Below are 18,705 nucleotides of genomic sequence, written 5' to 3' on the forward strand. Positions count from 1 at the left end.
ACTTCTATACCGCACTTGCGAGGACACGGCTAAAGGAATCTCACAGCAACGGCTGCGGAAAGTGCGGACTCCATGACATGGTGAAGATCTTTGAGTTCAGATCTGCTCAAGCTATGCGCAGCCTCTCTGCTAATCTCATGCACAAACGGGGTTTTAAAAACTCTCCAGCGTCCTGGGCAGTTCTGCATCATAACCAGTCGTGACCTACGGACGCTGCCTGACCGGCCGAGGCTAAGGGCTCTCTGCACCGCTCTTCTGAAATGAACAGCCATGTGTTTATTTGGAAACCTTCCTGCTCTGTCCCAATAGCTATTTGTCGTGTTCCTTAATGCCACAGCTGTTTGGTTACGCCAGGTCATCTGCTTTTATTAGTCCTGTTCCCACCACCCACTGAAACTCACACCAGCCAGGAGAGGAATATTACCCGTGTCCAAAAATAGCACTTCTCTCGTCCCCCTCTTCCAGTGGCCCTGGAAACTTCAGTGTTTTTCTTCTCTTCTGATTCCCAATTCTGCTGCCTACCTGCTGCCCCATGAAGGCTGGAGTAGCTGCCCTCACAGCCGGGATCCTCGGCGGCACCGGCGTGTTGCTCTTTCTCATCGCTTTTGGGACGGATTACTGGCTTCTAGCTACAGAGACCTGCGGCGTCTTCGAGAGCAGGAATAGCACTCTGAGGACCGGGGAGGTAAACTCTGAAATCTTGTCTTACTTTGGAAGAATCGACTTATTTAAATAATTTAAAATTTTAAATTTTTAAATCTGCGATAGTATTTATGCTCATTGAAAGTGACCTGCTAATGTGAAACGTCAGCCTGAGCTAACTTCAAAATCCAAACCAGCTTTTCCATGATATCTAGCATTTTGACTGAAGTAAAGTGCATCTAGGAAACATTAAGACAGCACCTCTGTAATCTGGCAGATACGAACATTAGGGAATGAAAGGCAAAAATGCAAGAGCTTTACCTGTTGACAGCATTTGCTTCTAAAGACAAAACATATCTCCTGATATTTGCCATTAAAACATTTCTCCCTCTGTAGTTTCTTCATTTAAAAATAGTTCATATGTATAGGACTTGGCAATCATTTACATCCGAAGTGATATGACTACAGCACAGACAGAAAACAAAAGCGAACATCAGACACAGAACAGAGTAGACAAGAGTTCCTGCCCACCTAACAAGAAGAGGCCTATGTATTTTAAAATTAAGATTTATATAGGATTTTAATTAGCAGGAAATGTAATTTTCAAAGGACAATTTGGTATTTTAGTGCTAACTGCTGGTATCACTTGTTTATAGATCCTTTCGAAAGTTTGATTTTAGCTGCACTTGCTATTGTCTAACTCGTCAATGAAATAACAACCAGATCAGTTCCTTGAGCCACCCACTCTTCAAAAATGTTTTTGTGCTGATCAATGTGTGGTTTCAATTACAAAATGACAGGAAGATCCTTGTTGTGTGCAGACTTTTTGTGACTTTAAAGTTCAATCCAATTAGGTTTGATTTTTTTCTGATGTGGTGAGTCACACTGGGTAAGCATCATGATGCCAGCAAGAAATATTTTCTTTCATTTCAGAATCCCATAATCAAATGTAGGACTCTGTTCGCTTGAGTCATGTTTCCAAAGGACTTTCTCTATTGAAAAAAAAAAAAAAAATTATGATAGAAAAACTGCCTGGCAGAAGACACTGCCTTTACTGTTTAAAGCAGCGCAGTAAAGCCCTGGAGATGGCGGAGAGTCACGGGCAGAGGAGTGCCGCTCAGTTTTTGGGCACTTGGGAAATGACAATGTTAATTGTTTCAGATTTTTTGTTTGTGCTGTTTTCTTTTAAAGCGGAGAGACTAGAGACGTTGCACTGCACGACATGAATAAGCATCTCAGACATTTAAGATACGCTCTTGGCCAAGTGTTAGTGTGCCTGTCACTAAGGCAGAGCGACTTCAAAAGCGCCAGGCAGAAATAGGAACTGCCCTTACTCTTTCCTCTCAGCTATTTTATTTCTGTTTCAGTTAGCGGTTGTGTACAACGGGCTGTGTTTTTACCTTCTCTGCCCTTTCTTAAACTGGCAAATCCTGTCCCTTACAGATAAGGATGGTCTCGAGTATCTGCCAAACAGTGATTAAATGTGCCGTAGATGCATTAAGTCAGCAGTCATCCAGCTGATGAAGTTTGAGGGCTGCGTGTTACCATTGTCATAGTTAGTATTTTATCCTGAAAGTAGAAGGAGAATCAGGTCAGAGCTCTGGAATCGGTCATAACTTGATGCATAAAAACCTCAAGGTGAGGGAAGTATCTTCTAGCACCTCCCCGCTGAGTCCCATCTCCTTTCTCGAGTTCACAGGGTCCAATCCTGTATGGAGTTTCTCTGCCCTCCACAAAACATAATTTTGCAGCAGTCATGTCTGCTTTACCAAACTGTATGTGATAAAGATAAAATTGATTTTGGCTATAGTTTTAATAAGTTTTTTCGTAAATAGTCCATGACTCAACTTTGCAACATCCTCCCTTCTGGAAAGACCTAAACCTTGTGCTCGCAGGTCTGGTCTGGGGTTGAAGTAGACTCACAAAAAAAGGAAAAATTGTCAACATCCCTGTCGTGGTCTGTGGGAAGACTGGTGTGGGCAGAGTAATTTGTGTCTCACGTAGGTTTAACATAACTTCTGCTGGGCTCAGCAGAGGGAGAGAAAGAAGGAAACCTTTGGGCTGGTGATTGGAAGATGCTCACTGGGAGTGTTGGAGTTGGGCTATCTTCTGGGGTTAAGCCAGACCTTACATGGATCCTGCAGAGTAGCAAGGACATCTGAACTGTTGCATTGGGTCACACCTAAAATTGCTTACCTGATAATCAGCCCGCTTCCTACTGGTTACAATAGCAATAACAGTTACTTAAGGAAAGTATTTAAGAAGTAGAATACACCCAGAATGCTCTGCTCCCTGTCATACCCGTCCAGCTCTGGCAACCAGTGGTTTAAAGATACTAGAGAAAGAAGGAACTGTTCTGTGAAGGTCTGCAGGACAATTTGTTATCAGAACATTTTGTAGCTGTGATATGGCAGAAAGCCAAGGACAGCAGCTGCCTCTGTGTTCCCCAACCCCTCCAAAACCAACTCAAACAACAACAAATGAAAACCCCAACAAAAAATGAAAACAACAACCGTCTAAGCAAAAAATACACACTTTGCACCTTTCCACCATGATCATCCCTGTATCAGCTTGGGCTTTCATTCCTCCGCAGGCTGAAACACTGACAGAGGTCAGGAAGGAGATCCTCACTTTCCATCATGAGGGCTTCTTCTGGCGGTGCTGGTTCTTTGGCGAGGGCCACCCGGAGACCATCTGGACCTTCTGGTACAGTGAGTACGATGCCACCGCACCATATCCGCAGCATTCGCTCACAGTTTGAATGGCAAGCAAGCACAAGAAGGGCCCCCAGGGATGAGGAGACAGTTGTCTTTATTTCATTTTTTTTCATTCTCATCGTTTCTCAATCAAAAGCAAACTTGGCTCACCCTTTCTGTGCTCTTTTTTTGACTTGGATTTTGCTCTCAGAGGGTTGTTCACAGAAATGTGGGAACCTTTTGATACCATTTAATATATCACCTGCAAAGTCTTATGGAGTGGTGGCTTCCACCAGCAAGGACAACTCTCCCCCCCCATACCTTTTGACGTTTGTGTTCAGCTAAGGTCTGCTAAATTTAAGCCCGTGCCTTTCCTGGCCGTTAGCATCACTCTTCTGTCAGCATTTTCAGCCATCGGGGTGCTGAGCATTCCCACCTCCCACCGATTTCAGCACGGGGAAGGCTTGGACGCACATGCGTGTGGTCTCCCTGGGTGCTCAGGACCTCTAGCAGTGGGCAGTGGTGGACCATGGAGAGCCATAACCACACGTGTTTATGCTGTTAAGCACACAAGACCTCTATTTTAAGATCTCGCCTGTTTTCCTTTTTAAGGTCATTGAAATTGCACGTGTGAATACACAGAGATGGATGCAAAATCATTTTTTTTCTGAAAGCACATTCAGTCTTCAAAAAAAAAATTGAAGGAGAAGGTGAAACCTGTTCTGAGACACCAGTTGGTGCTGATTGGTGGCCCACGTGCAGTGAAGTGTGGGGTCTTGGCCCAGTGAGCCAGGTACTCCCACCAGAAAGAGCAAAGGAGTGAGACCATCCCACAACACGCCTGGCACCAGCCCTGCTGGTGGCCGAGCCAGCAGCCGGCTCGCCCGCCTTAGTGCACAGAGGGGAATTAGAGGACAGCCTTTCCCTGGGATGCCACAACTCTAGAGAAGTATTGGGGATAAAAAAAAAGAGATTTTAAATAAGTTCTGCAAAGGTTTTAAACACTGCAAAAGCCTTGACCCTGTGCTCGCTGGTGCTTCGGTCTGCTCAAAGGTGCTTACGTGCCTGTGGAGCGGCGTGATCGCCTCGTAGGGCATTTGGCTGCAAATAATGCGGGTTCCCCCAATAAATTTACTCTGCAGTGATTACAATTTTGGATGATACTGCTGTCCCCCAGTCCCTGACCTGTGTTTCCTGTAAAATCTTGCAGGAACACTTACTGCCACCATTCAACTGAACAATGTGAGATTTTCCACACAGAAATTTTTTGATAAAAAGGACAGGCTTGGGAGAGGGAGTTTGCTATCTAATTACATTATATAGAAATACATGATATAATATAATGTTACCTGAAGTAAAATGCCTCTTTCTGATAACTGGCAAATTTGTATTACTTCTTTAGGTATTTATTATAATAGGATTGATCATGGCAAATTAATTTGCTGCTCTCATGGATGTAATAATTAATTCAATAGGTATTCCATAGTCAATTTAGCATGAACTAATGTCCACCTATTATAAAGTGTTCCTTTGAGCTGGGGAACATATTTAAATAAGTGGCCAACCATTAATTAATTCATTTAACATTCATTCTATTACCGTTAATCACGATAAGCCTCAGTGGTATTAATATTGATGGGGCACTTCCATTCTAATTGTGCTTTCCCTTCTCACAAACTGGAGGGCTTGTAAGGTAGCTTGTTCTGGTACCCGAATACCTTTGCCCCTTCCAGGCGGTCTGACACATTTTCTGGAGGAAAACAGCAATGGGAATATTTACACTGATTTTCAGTTGCTCCATCTTTCGTGATTTATGTCCACCTCAGACTCCGGTTATGAAGACGAGAAGATGTACGGGTAGCAGTCTCAGATCCTGTTATATCTCCCCTCTCTCATCATTCTTCTTTTTCTTTTTCTTTTTTTCTTTCTAAGCAGGATTTACTATCCTCCTTTACTCCCCAGCCTTCTGATTTCAGTGAGGGTTTTGTAGGTTTTGCAGAATAGTACGTTGCCATCTGAATACTATAACTGTGATTTTGCAGAAAATAAAAGCAAACAGGGTTGTTTTTGTTGTTCTTTTCCAGCCAGCCAAGCACACCCGAAGTTCTGCATGCATGGCTACCTCTTTCCCATGCCCATTGCTCTTGGACCTTTCCCCCATCCTTCCTACGACACAACTGCAGGTGGGTTTCTTTCCTCCTCCCCCAGCAGCTCCTTTCCCAAGCGATCGGGCAGAGATTTACGACGTGTGTCAGTGCTGCGGTTCTCCCATTGTAAATGCATGTGGCCAAGCGTGACCAAGACTTTTGGAAAGCTGCTTTACAAAATGGCCTTGCTTAGTTGACTGCCCCAAGCTGTGAGCACATCGAGATGTTCTCCCACATCTTCTCTCCTCCAGAGCCGGCCATGCCTGGCCATGAGCCGTGCACCCTCCTGCTGGGTGCTCAGCACCTACTCCTATGAGCAAGGGAGGATGCTAAATCCACTCTCTCCCACCTCCTCGCTCACTGGGAGGAGCTGGAGGCAAAGGGCTTCAGCCCCATGGCCATATCCAGACCCTGTGGGCAAGCAAGAACAATAATTTCTCCTAGGCTGCAGGCTTGTGGCAGCCCAGTGCTGACTCGTTTCCAGAGTCTGGCTTCCTGGGAGAGCTCTAGTGTTGGTTTGCTGCAAGACAAAATAAACAAGCACTGGAAAATCAGTTAAAGACCAAATTGTTAGAAGATTCGTGTAAGTGACTGGCTTATTTTTAATACACCGAATACGACACAGTTGGAGAGCTCTCCTTTCAACTGGTTCCCTTTTTATTTATGTTTCTCTATATTTTCAGAGTTCTTTAATGAATCAGCTGCTGTTAGGAATTTTAATTTGCTAAATTGGTGGCAGCAGCTAGAATTAATTCAATGATCTTTTTTGAAATGAATTGATTTCTTTAAATAGTGTGCATCACTCTGCGTTGCCTCCGGGGATCCGGGGCAGGCACACTGCACAAACAAACATCTTGACCTTTTCCTTAGCCTTTAGCAGTACCTTTTTTATTTTTTTTTTTTTTTTATGGGGAATTAATTAAAAAAAAAAAAATTTGTCAGTTAGGAGCATGTGAGGGAGAGCAGCTAGTTTCTTTTGCTGTGCTGTGCAGGATTCCTGCCTCGGGGGACAGGCCGTGGTGTAAAATGGGTACGCGGGACCTGTCGGCGGGAGGAGGAGGAGCCCGTTGCAGGCTGTGTGCAGCAAACGCGCGGGTTAAGCGGTGGGACTTTTTCTGCTTAGGAGAGACAGGCGTGACGTCTAGTTTCTGAATGATCTTTGCTGATAAACACACTATCTTTTCCGTACTAAATAAAGGGCCCTGGAGGCATCTGTCCCTGCCTGTCAGCCCTTGCTGTGAAACCCTCTGAGACGCCCATTGGGACGGATCCCGGGAAGGTGCTGGGGAGGGGCTCTGCGCCGGGGCTGCACCCCGGGGTGCTGCGGGGCTCTGCCTGGAGGCCTCTGGCACCCACCCCGCTATGATCCCCGGGGAGACCCCCGGATGTCTCAGCGCCCACGTTTAGGGCAGCGGGAGCATTGGGCTCCTCTGCTGCACCAACCCCGCTGCAAAGCATTCGGACATCTGCAGAGAGCAGACGCTTCTGTCGTTAACACTCGTTTGATTTCAAACCAGTCCGTCCTCACATGCAAATGATGACAAAACAGGAGGCTGTCCAAGGAGAGGGGTCCTCCAGCTATTACCTGCTCCAGAGATAATTCTGCCTTATCTGCATCCTCTTAGGCTCCCTGAGAGAAACGGGTGACGGGAGGTTAAACATGAAAATGAATTCTGTGGTTTTGGAGAGTTCAAGATACTTATCTCTCCCTAAGTGGCTCTCCTGACAAAATGGTTTCAAATGAGTAAAACGCATCTTTTCTGTATCATTTTTCTTTCAAGTGTGAATCATTTCAGCATTACCCACTTACTCGTGCTCGGCTTAAATCTCTCTAACTAGCGCTTCTGAAAAACAACAGGCAGAGCGAGATGCAGTGGTCTGAGGGGATCAGATAAATCAGGGGAACGGGGAGCAAGGTATCAGAAGGTCTCTGCCTGAAGACCACCACCTTTGGCTAAGGTTTACGGCAGTGACTGGAAGAGACTTGGCTACTGGGAGACTGAAATTAGTGGGCTACGTCCCATCCCGTGGGATGCGATGGACGCAAGCTTGCTCGGCTCTGGCTGGCGTGGTTGCATGAAGTCACAGCAAAACCCCCAAATTCAGTGGATGAAGAGGCAGTTGTTCTCTTGCCCTGTTCTCCTACTTGGAGTCAAGCAAGGCCATTATTGGGGGAAATCCTGAGCTCCCGTTTTCCCCGCAGTCCTGCTAACAAAAACCACCTTTATTTTAAACCAGGAACCTGGCACCTTCCGTAAGTGTTAATTAAAATGGAACAAAGACGTGGTCTGATTCCATCTCTCCAAATTTTGCTATTTTCTTTCCTTTCTTGCCAAGCTCTTCCATCGCCCACAGGCACAGCTAAGCACGGTGTCCTTTACTCTCACCCCCTTTTGTGGCGTGCTTCCCTGGCAAACCCTTCCAACCTCTTGCACTCATTCCAATCCCGTTACGTAGGGCATGACATTCAACCTGAACTTGCACCGGTTCCAGGCACATATTGCACCCACGGTGCAGCCGGGAATTAGCAAGAGCAGGAGCTTCAGCTCTGCCTAACACGAGCAGCGTTACAGGTTATTGCTTTTCCTGTTGCTGAAGCAGGAGTAGTTAAGCATGGACTGAAGAAAACCGCTTTTCCTCTCCTTTCTCCTGACTTTACTCTTTTTGACCAACCATGCAGTGTACAGAGGCTTCTGGACGGCGTTCATCATGCTGGCCGTCGCCACCGGGCTGGTGGGAGGGCTGCTGCTGGTGTGCGGCGTGCCCTTCGTCAGCCCCCGGTCCTACAAAGTGGGAGGCGGATTCCTCCTCGCTTCGGGTAAGCGACGGTAACGGGATACGGCCGGGGCAGGAATGCCGCGGCCGTGCTCTGCTTCGTGCGTGCAGGGGAAGGGGAGGCAGCCGGGGATGAGGCGCTGCTGGGAGGAGATGGGGGCTCTGATGGGACCTGCACTGACTTGGAGTAAATGATTTCCCTCTTCCCCTGCTGGAATTAAACCTCTATGCTCAGTCAAGCTTTAACAAGATAGTCCTTAGTCCTAGGGAGGATGGGGTTTGGGAAAAATATTTCTTTCCCCCTTCCCCTACTCTTCTATGCAACCCAGAGGAGCAGAGCCTTTTATTTTAGTAAAGGCCGTAGCTGCGTTAACCCTGGGCAGCAATCAGCCAGGCTCTGTTCCCCTAAGTCAGTCTTTGCATTTGGGCCTCTCCTGTCTCTGCTCTTAACATCTGGCAGAGCTGGAAACCCACTGAGCGATGAAAGGCATACCTGGCGATTCAAAATGGGAGGGCTGGCTTAATAAAACCTGAAAAGATAAAGTAGTGGCACAGCAGGAAAATGAATTAAAAATAGGCATTTATTCATTATTCCCACTGCCATTACAAATGATTCTACTGAATTATCACTTGGGCTTTTTCCTTTTCTGTATTTGAGAAGGAATAACTGGCTTAACTAGTAGAAATATTTGATTTATAACAGTGACTCAAATTCAGAAAAAAGCTTTTTTGTGACTCGAGCAGCTAAAGGCTGGAGCTCAGCCGAGCCATGCCAAGTGAAGAACTTCATAATGAAGTCAGGCCTTTCTTTGAAAAACCACTGCTTAATTACAGATCCTGCACCAGGTCCTGCTTCCTCATACGCGGCATGAATCAAACACGAGCCGATGTCTTTGCTCCCGGTGTGGGCTTTGAGTGTGCCCAGGTTTTTTGGGGATGAAAACATTAATGAAAATATTTAACAAGAAAGGTCCCAACATTGACCCTGAAGGAACTCCACCTCAACTCCTTCCAATCGCACCATGCCCTGCTATTATTACTTTTTACTCTTTCCCCCCATTATTTAGCTCCCTATTCATTTTATAGCTGCTTTCCTAATTTGTATATCTCCTCCAGATGTACTAACAATTAACCATGTGACACCAGCTAAGCTGCTTGTTGAAAAGAAGCTAGATGACATCTATCTATTTGTCTAAAAAATCTGGAAGGCACTAAATCAATTTGGCCCTACCTGCCTCTGCTAATTCGCTTTGCATTTTGTCCAATTTTCCATTTGCCTCCAGGTCTTCAGTTATTGAAGTGAGGGCAGCAAGCCTGTGGGTATCTGCTTATCTCTCTCTTATATAGTTTAATAAATGTTTGGTTGGGCTTAATTTTTCTAAGGGCAAATGTCATGTGGTTTTACACACATGGATTTCATTTGGGAATGCAAGACATCTTGCTATCAGATCTCCATTAGGTACCAATGCCTTCTACTGAGTAGTGTTGGCCACTTGACATGTGTGTGCGTTGAAGTCATCTCTTCTTGTGAGACTAGGGCCGAATCTGTGAGTCCTCTCAGATGTGACACTCTGGCTACCTCAGCTAAAGCCCTAGCTCTTCAAAACACTCAACTTCCAGCCCAAATGGAAAAACTGAGATCAGTCACCTTCTGACACTGGCCAGATGATAAGTAAAATATCACACAGAAAAGGATGTCGAGTAATATTGAATCACTATATTCCATTTTTTCCATTGTTTTTGCACTTTATTTGACTACTTCTTGATTAAAAGGCTGGAGCATAGAATGTGACACTTTTTAGAAGAGCTGATTATGCATCACATAAACCTCCTGGCATTAGACAAAGATGCTGCTGTTTAAATTGAAGTTTGTATTAATGCAGTTTCAATCTGAACAGCAATCATTGTTATTAACTGTCATTAGGAGGAACGAGTTCAGCTGGAAGAGGCTTCCTGCTATATTTTCAACCTAAATGATAGCTAGGAGAATGCAATAGTATTTCAACATTTTCAGCAAAGTTTGCTTAGAGTTTCAGCTGATGCTTTTTTTTGGGGGCTATCCTGAACTCAGACCTGTGGATCTTGCTTGGCACTGGCTTTCGGATGGATTTGAGATGCATCCCTCCATGGTTATTTTCTCGCTATCCCTTCTAAAAATATTTTGCATAATTGCACTAAGCAGTAGGAACAATAGATTTAACACAGCTCCAACTCCCCAGCCGTCCCTTTCCTTCAGATAGTGGGATGTGGAGAGGCGACGCAGGAGAAAGCGCATCTTGTCTTCTAATCATGGCCTGCGGGTCAGTGTTAATTAACCTCCCTTGCAGAAATGATCTCTCCTTGAGGAAGTGTGAAAATGCTGGCAATTTGTAGAGTGGGAACGTGGTCTGGCAGTCGGATAGTGAGATGGGGCACCACGGCTGCAAGATGCCCCAGCCTTTCAGGCCATCCTTTATATGCAACTTTATTCTGTCCATAAACTCCCTCTGCCCCTTTTGGTAGCAGCCCACGCTGAGGTCATGAAATCAGAGCCGTGGTTAATCATTGCAAAATGATGCAACATTCACCACTGTAAGGCTCTAAAGATACTATTGGTGCAAATGCACTCCCAAGCGCATTTATGGATAACCAGCCTGACATGATCTTGAGGAGTTACGTGTGCCCCTCTGTCGCCTGGGGGAATTCAACGCCTAAGGGTGAAGATTGTTATCAATCACTCGATTAGATCCCTTTGGGTTTCCTCTCCGAGATGCCTTTTCTTTACTGTACTTTCAAGAGGACAAATCTGACTGTCTGCCAGCTACCGTAACAAATGTAGTGCTCGGTGGGTGGCGTTTCTGAGAGCCCTTGCAAAGGACCGGAGCCATCCCCCTTGATTTCCTCTGCTGGGCGACTCGGGAAATACAGCCGGAGCCCACCTGACATTTGCTGCTGCTTGCATTTGCACATCTACCGCCCCGGCAGAGCGGTTATCCTTGCCAGCCTGCTCCCAAAAGCACCCGAATTGCATGAGAAAATAGCCAGCGTGCTGCTTTCCTTCTAACGTTTGCCATCTCACACGTAGCTTCAGTGCTTGCAAGGGGGAGGCAGATACTGCCTGGTGACTAATTGTCCCCTTGTTTCAATAGTCAGATGACAATATGATTAATTATCACTACAATGTCACCACGAGGGCTGGGTGAACGCTGCACTGCAGCTTCTGGAAACTTTGAATTGCTGGGACAACTTTGCTTGTGCTCCCCAGTTTTCTGTACTTGTGCTCATCGGTTTTCATTTCCTTTGGGCATTTTAGAGACCAAGCTTAGAAGTGAGCACATGCTTTGTCCAGACCTAGGGCAATTACTGAGCTTGCAGCGCTGCCCTAATACATGCGGACCAGCAGTAGGCTTAAATGAAAAAGGGACCTGAGCTCTACCTGGTGGCTTGCTCAGGGGTGAGGAGGCTGCGCTGGAGGGAACGCACAGGCAAAGTGTGAGCGTACGCTGAGTTTTCAAAGCAAGCAATAAGGATGTGTGTCCTAGGTAATGTTAAGCAACCTAAAGAGGAGCTTGTTATCAGCTCGCCTTACACTGGAAAGCACAGATACATGATGAACCGTGTACAGTCTACACTTCTTCTAGCCACTGCGGTCCTGGTGCTTTCTTCAGCATCCCCGCTTGTGTGGCATGCACAGGCGTGCTCACACCGTTCCGCAGCCACAGGATCGCTGGGGCCATGGGCCGTTTCCAGGCACAAAGCCTCTTCTGCGCTTTCAGAGCCATGTCATGCTCCGGCGAGAGGAGCATGGCACGTGCTCGGACCAACTTGTTCTTCAGCGTGAGCCAACTGCATTAAAAAAAAGGCATCTTTCTTTGCCAGTCCTATGAGTTGAAGTGCTGAATTTTGTGCTCAGATTCCTCTTCCCAAGTCAAGCATCTCCATTTTGGCAATCTCAGGCTCCCCACGTGCAGTGAAGGCTGACAGTTATGGAAGGGCAGCTGAAGGTCACCCCTCCATTTCCTCGTTATTAACATCCTTAAGAGGCAACTAGTGAGAAAGGCGAATGAGTCAAAGTTCATTATTCTCGTAATTAGCTGACTACACAGAAGTTCAGTAGCTTCCACAGAATAAGAGTTAAAGATTGAGTTCACTCACCTGTCCCTACAATTAACAGCTATAAAGGTGTCACAAGGATGTAAAGTGAGAGAAAGAAAAAGCCCGACTCCGATTTACTCACAACGAAGGTGCAGCTCCCCTGGGAGGGGGAGATGGAGCGCTGGCGTTCGTTGTCCTGCAGTTAGCAGTGTACAAAGGAGAAAGATTTAATACCCCACTTCAATTTTCTTGCAATTAGCCCCCTCCCCAGAAGATGCCATTGACCTCATCAGCATTGAGAAGGAGTTTCGCAGTTAATTTTTTTTCCACACCATCCTAATGAACAGAGGCAAAGAGGGAAAGAAAGAGAAAGAAAGAGATCGCGTGGCTAATTTTCCAGTGGTAGAAACCACAGGGATGCCAAGAGGAGCATGGGGATGGTCTGGTTTGATGAGGTCTTCACTTACACTTACCCAAACCCAACACAGGTCCTGCGACTCCGGTGCGTGTGCTGACGCTGGGCTCATTTCTTGGGTAGAAAGCTAGATTTTTTTCAGTTTTTCATTTTGCTGCCCATAGCGGGAAGAAATCTGTCTCTCCACATAAAAAGCCATTTGGGCCTGGCAGGAAATGAAGATGTCTTTCCGCTGCGGCCGAGACAAAAAGCCCCCAAAAGGAGGTGGTAAAATGAGACCTGTTCAAAAGATGAAAAACCCAAAATAAAATAGCATTTTAAAACAAAAATGCCAAATGCTTACTTTGGTAATATGGGAGTGAAACATCCTGATATTCTCATTATGAAGAGTTTACTAACGTCTAAAAGCATGACAAATTTCAGGTAGTTTCACGAATACTTGTGATTGTTCCAAGTAAACTTTGTTTTGCTGAACAGTTTTCAGTGAGCTGCCCTTTCTGTGCCTCCACCGTCCTTCTTCGGCTGCGCCTGCCCTTTTGATTTTCTTTTCTTGCTGAGGAGATGGTGTAAATCCCAGGGACTCCTCGCCACTCAGCTGTAATTATTCCAGGGAAGAAGGCTGCTTACTTTACATTTTCTTGTCATTTTCCCAGAGTGTGAAAATGTTCTTAATTTAGATGCTGTGGCCATGCCATCACCTCCAGTACCTGTTTAATAATAAATCCTTCCGTACCGCGACCTGGCGCTTCTCCTGGGGTGAGGGGAGGGACCATTTCCCCATCCTTAGCTCCTGGCGAGCTTGGGGACGGTGCCACCCGCTCACGGGGCTTCCCCACACCCTCCTCAGTAAGAACTGGTAGGTTTTAATCTGATTTCTTCAATAAATGAGGTTTAGGCCATCTGAATTGTCCTGGGACAACTCAACGCAAAACCCCTGGTTATTTAAAGAAAAGTAGGAGAATTCAAAAGTACGCTACCATACCTGTGTCCTCTGTCCCACCAGGGCTGCCTTTTTATTTGTGTCTCTTACGGTAGGTATTATAAGTTAATGAAATAGAAATTGATCTTTAAAAAAGCACTTTTCAAGGTTCAGTTCCTATCTAATTAATTTAATTTTAAATTACATCAGTAATAAAAACTTAATTGCCTTCTTATCAATATATTGTATTTTGTAAAGGACATGTGACTGTTTAAACATGCAATCGTTTTCTTATAGTAGAATAATTGGTATTTTAAGCATACAACTATCATATTAAGTGTAAAATATTTATTTGTGCACTTAATTTCAAGTGGTATCAAAATCTCAATGAACATGCAAATGTTACAACAGCTGCTATTTAACTCCTAGCCTGCCTCTCCAGCAAACATAAGGACTTTTCCATGTAAGGGGGAACGGCTTGCAATAACAGCATGTGGTGATGTAAAGCATATTCGTACGGTTACACCAATTTTTGATTATTAAGATTCAATCTGCAGTCTTAGGGTACAAGAGGCAGTTTAATAGACATGACAGCTTAGGATGGGTGGCTTCAACTTCTATATAACACGTAGTGAGGATTTTGAACCCTCTGTACCTTCACATAAGTCTCATTTTTGGCTACAAGATGTCAAGCGGAGGTTTGTAGCAGCAGATGTGCTTATGTCCGCTATAAGCAGAAACACAGTTAAACACTGACGTGTTTCCTCTGACCAAGGTTTCGGTAACCGCCATTGCTAAGCAGATATATCAATGTCAAGCTTAACTGCTTCCTTTTCTTAGCATGGGAGTAGGATTTTGTAGTGTATAAGCTGCCAGGAAGAATAATTAAATATAGTACAAGGTACCTTTGATTTAAAAATTGCAAGGGGAGAAATTAAATGCAGCAGAAGCCACAACACATCCACAGAACTGTGTGGTAACTTGTCAACTAAATTAATTTCGAACCGTTCACTTCTACTATAAAAATATTATGATGTATTTCTTTCATATATGTATGTGTATGTGCGTATATCTATATGTTATATGGCACCGTTTAAAAATAACAAGCTTCTAGCTGTGAAGTAGCAAGATCAGATATTACTGAAGTGCTTTCAGATCTGTCATCACACCGTCACTGTTTAGTTTTAATATATGTTGACTTTAAGATGCACTATATATATTCTTTAATGTGACACAGTAAATAATATTGGGGCCTCTCTAGTTTTTGTCATCGGCTTCGTACGGGGGAGCTAGACCTGCAGCCTCCGACCACCATCACTGTGAATTACGGGGAGAGGAGGCTCCTATTAAGGCACCGGAGCCCCCAAGCCCGCCGGGGGCTGCGCCGGGTCCGGTAGGTGCCTGTTCGCCACGTGCTTTTCAGATGTGACCGAGCTCTTCCTGCAAACGCTGACCTTCAACGGGTATACATCTGGAAATACGAGATCGCGAGGTCTCACGGGAGATCTGCTATTTGGGTCACAGGCATCCTGCAAGGCTTGGGAGGCTCCGAGGAGAGCGGACCCTCTCTAAGCGAGATGCTGACCTTGCACTCACGGCTCAGGCTTGAGTGTGGCCTCAGCCCTCCTCCCGTCTGGCTCCAGGAGAGGGCAAAGGAGGTCTCACTTGCCAATAAAAAGACTTTCTAGCCTCATGGTATACACTGTTTATTATTCTTTTTATTATTCTGTTATTTAGTAGCCCATCTGAGATTAGTATCTCATGGCTACATGCCTTTTCCACTCTATTATGTGTTATTTCTCTGCAAAATAGGATCATCTGTACTCCTTGCCATGTGTTTTAATACTTGGTTGCAAAGCTCAGTTTAAGGAAGGGTAACACAAGACGTGAAGGGGAACGGCCACGAGCTGCAGCAGCCGCGCCGGTGTCTGCGTGGGCTCTGCTTGCGCCGGTGCTGGGGGTAGCGGATTCGATGCCAGATAACGCTTGCCATCAGCAGGACTGATCCCCGTATCTTTGCATTTCTGGTGGAAATTGGGTCTGACGCTACTTGGAAGGGTAGATAAAAAAAGGAAAAAGTAAGTCTTAGTCTCACCTTCTCACTCGTCTCAGACAAATTAAAAATAAAAAAGGCAAAACAACCCACCTTTAAGACAGGAATGCAGAGCTAGCCTCATGCAGGTCCTTGCTGTGAGCATCAGCCGTGTTCATGATGGTTTCTCCATGGCCGTATCCAGCTGTAACAGAGCCCTCAGTAGCGCCGGTGGTGAAAGCACGAGGTGTCAGCACGCCTGCGGCTGGGCAGGAGCTGGTCGCGGCGGTGTGGGTGTCTCCCACGGTGAGTGGGCTTGGCTTTCACAGGAACCTGCAGAGCAATGTCATGAATAATAATTCTGCAACGCTAAGCTTTGATGCAAAGGACCTGCAAGAATAAATGGAAATGTGTGGCGATCTTGTCTCAATTTTATTTCTGTGTTTCATGCGCTGGTTGTAAGCAGAGAATAACTCATCTTTGTCTCTCTTTCCAGGAGGCTTATTTCTCCTGCTCATATTTCTTTTCGTGATATGGAAGGAGTTCGCTGCTGATTTTCAGAAATACATCCTTCTGGAGAGAAGTGAGAAGTGCGTGGACGATGTACCCGTGCACGTGTATTATGGGTGGTCGTTCATGTTCGCCGCAGCGGGGGTGCCCCTGGTTTTACTTTCCGGACTCCTCTTCTACCTGATCGGCAGAGACATTATGATGTCCCTGGAGTAAGACAAATTCGGAGAAGGCCTTTGGGAAAATCGGTGATGCTCCTTGTAATGAAACGTACACAAGTTTTGAAAACTAGATTGGTTTTGTAGCTATAATTTTCAGCATAGGTGCATGATTACACTCACTCTTACATGGAGGCAGGGGTGGAGTACTGAGCATCCAACCACTGTCAGCCCAAAACCAGCCCCAGCTGAAAGTCCAGCTTCAGCTTTTTTACACTTTGGAGAAATTTAGACGTGTCTATGGGTTTTGCATCAGTTTTCTCTGCAGCCCAAGGAAGAGCCTTTGCTGTGAAAAGCAGCTCCCCCAGCAACCCGGCTGTCAGCAGAGCCCTGCATCCATATTCAGCAGAGCTGGAGTTTTATGGCATTCCCAGCATCCTTGTTTCTTGTAAAAGGTAATCGAATCTGGCTGCAACGGTGTATGCTCTAATGTCTATTTCTGAAAAGCAATTAAGGATGATTTTTTTTTTTAGCTGGCTCTAATTGGCGTCAAAGGACAACCATTTTAATGGGATGTCGGGAAACATGAGAAACTTTTTTTTTTTGTTAAAAGCCCTGATTCTGAAGATACACATGTACCTGGACCTAACCTAACTTTCGATAAGTGAATAAACCAATTTCTGTGGCATGAAACATAACGTGAATTAATTAGTATTTCTTTACAGCACCACATTACTCTGCATTTAATGTTTTCCCCGGACGCAGTCTTGTGGGGATTCTCAACCCAAAAACTGAAAGACGGTCAGAGTTGGGGGAAAGGGAGCGGGAACAATAGCACTGTTCTTTTTTATTTTGTTTGTTATGGTAGGCCATGGGACCTTGTTGTATTCTACAGACGTAGCACAAGAGGCAGCTCCAAAAAGACAAATTATATACCATTTAGATGCTTTTAAATTCTTGCAGTTGCTCAGGTGTACGTTGTCTGACAGACTACAGCGGTCCCACTAAGAGTAATGCGTGCTAATTTTACACCAAACTATCGAGGTACAGGAGGTGATGTAATTTATACTGTATACGCGGAGGTTTGTAAAGACACTTGAGAAATGACAAAGATTTGATCTTGTCATGTTTTTCGGGCTGGATCTTGATGCTTTGAAGTAGTTTGTTGGGCCCTTGCTTGCTGAAGTCATTTGCATAAATTTTAAATCAAACTTCCTAAAAATGCACGCTTTTCTCACGGATGTCATAGTTTGTGCTAAACATATATCTCCCAAGCTTTATGTCATACTATTGACTCAGTATAGTTAATTAATAATGTAATGTAAATCTCTTCTAGAAAGCAGTGAAGATTGTTGGCAGTATAAAAATGTTTGTTAATGCTCTTCCTAAAATATTATTCAAGTCTGGCATTTCTTTCCTTTTGGAGCAAGTTCTAATTATTCTTTTACAAGATTCGTGGCATACATAGAGTGAGAAATTGTAATTCCCACATGTAAAGCTTAGTTCTTTCATATGAATAACAGGCTCGGTCTACAGTTCTCAAGCAAAATTCACACTCTTTTCTCTTAATAGAAATTTTGTTTGAATAGAATTGGTATATACAGGTAAAAATCATGTTTTTTTCCCAGTGAATGGATGTTTCATGACATTTACAAATACACAGATATTTCAGTATTTTATTTGGCCATTCTAAAGTGTTTTTTTTTCACAACATCTCCTTGGGTTATGCCTGTGCCCCATCAGTTCTTCAAGTGATAATTTCTCACTATAAATTCCCTTTGAATAATTTTTGTCATTTAATTATCTATTCAGTGTAGAGATGAACACTTATGGTCACAAAGAATAAAAGTATATAATCCCGGAGCAGAAGAGGTCAAGATTTACAGTCACTTGCCTTTCACTGATCCCATAAAACAATCCAAGCATGCAGAAATGATGATCCCATAAGAGACACCAGGGCAGAAGAATGAGAATGCAGCAAGAAATCCATCAGACTTATTGATATCTGTGAAGCTGAGGATCCCTGAAGTTGTGAATATAGAAGTGAGTTTTATATCATAGAATGAAATATTTATTAACTTTCTCCATCTGTTCTTTAAAAAATTTAGTTTAATGTCATCAAGGCATTTATGGAATACATTTGGCTTAATCATGCATTCATGCCTTAGGGAGTAAACCATCCCTGGAGACTTGCTCATTCTGGATCAGCTTCAGAACAAGCAATAGTTTAAAACTCCATCATTCTTTTGAAAAACACATGACTTTGAATCATTCTTGAACAGAGGGTTTTTTTTTTTTTTAAAATCTCTGGTATTGAGCATCCTCTCTCCAATAGTC

The 18,705-nt window shown here is 44.6% G+C and overlaps 1 protein-coding gene across 1 annotated transcript; it reads left to right on the forward strand.

Moving 5' to 3' along the window:
- Positions 1 to 532: 532 nt before the first annotated feature.
- Positions 533 to 17,060, forward strand: LOC127019751 (transmembrane protein 182-like). The gene is made up of 5 exons (XM_050901955.1): positions 533 to 685; positions 3,236 to 3,353; positions 5,423 to 5,521; positions 8,166 to 8,303; positions 16,197 to 17,060. Exons 1-5 carry the CDS (start codon positions 533 to 535, stop codon positions 16,424 to 16,426), a joined length of 738 nt encoding a protein of 245 aa, XP_050757912.1. The 3' UTR covers positions 16,427 to 17,060.
- Positions 17,061 to 18,705: the final 1,645 nt, after the last annotated feature.

The sequence above is a fragment of the Gymnogyps californianus genome, chromosome 9, assembly GCF_018139145.2.
Source record: "Gymnogyps californianus isolate 813 chromosome 9, ASM1813914v2, whole genome shotgun sequence".
NCBI lineage: Eukaryota > Metazoa > Chordata > Aves > Accipitriformes > Cathartidae > Gymnogyps > Gymnogyps californianus.

Bases quoted from the DNA above. Each gene is read 5' to 3' on its own strand.
- LOC127019751 (XM_050901955.1), top strand. From the start codon at position 533: ATGAAGGCTGGAGTAGCTGCCCTCACAGCCGGGATCCTCGGCGGCACC. The intron at 5,522-8,165 runs GTGGGTTTCTTT...CCAACCATGCAG, and splicing joins TTCCTACGACACAACTGCAG to TGTACAGAGGCTTCTGGACG. The intron at 8,304-16,196 runs GTAAGCGACGGT...CTCTCTTTCCAG, and splicing joins CGGATTCCTCCTCGCTTCGG to GAGGCTTATTTCTCCTGCTC.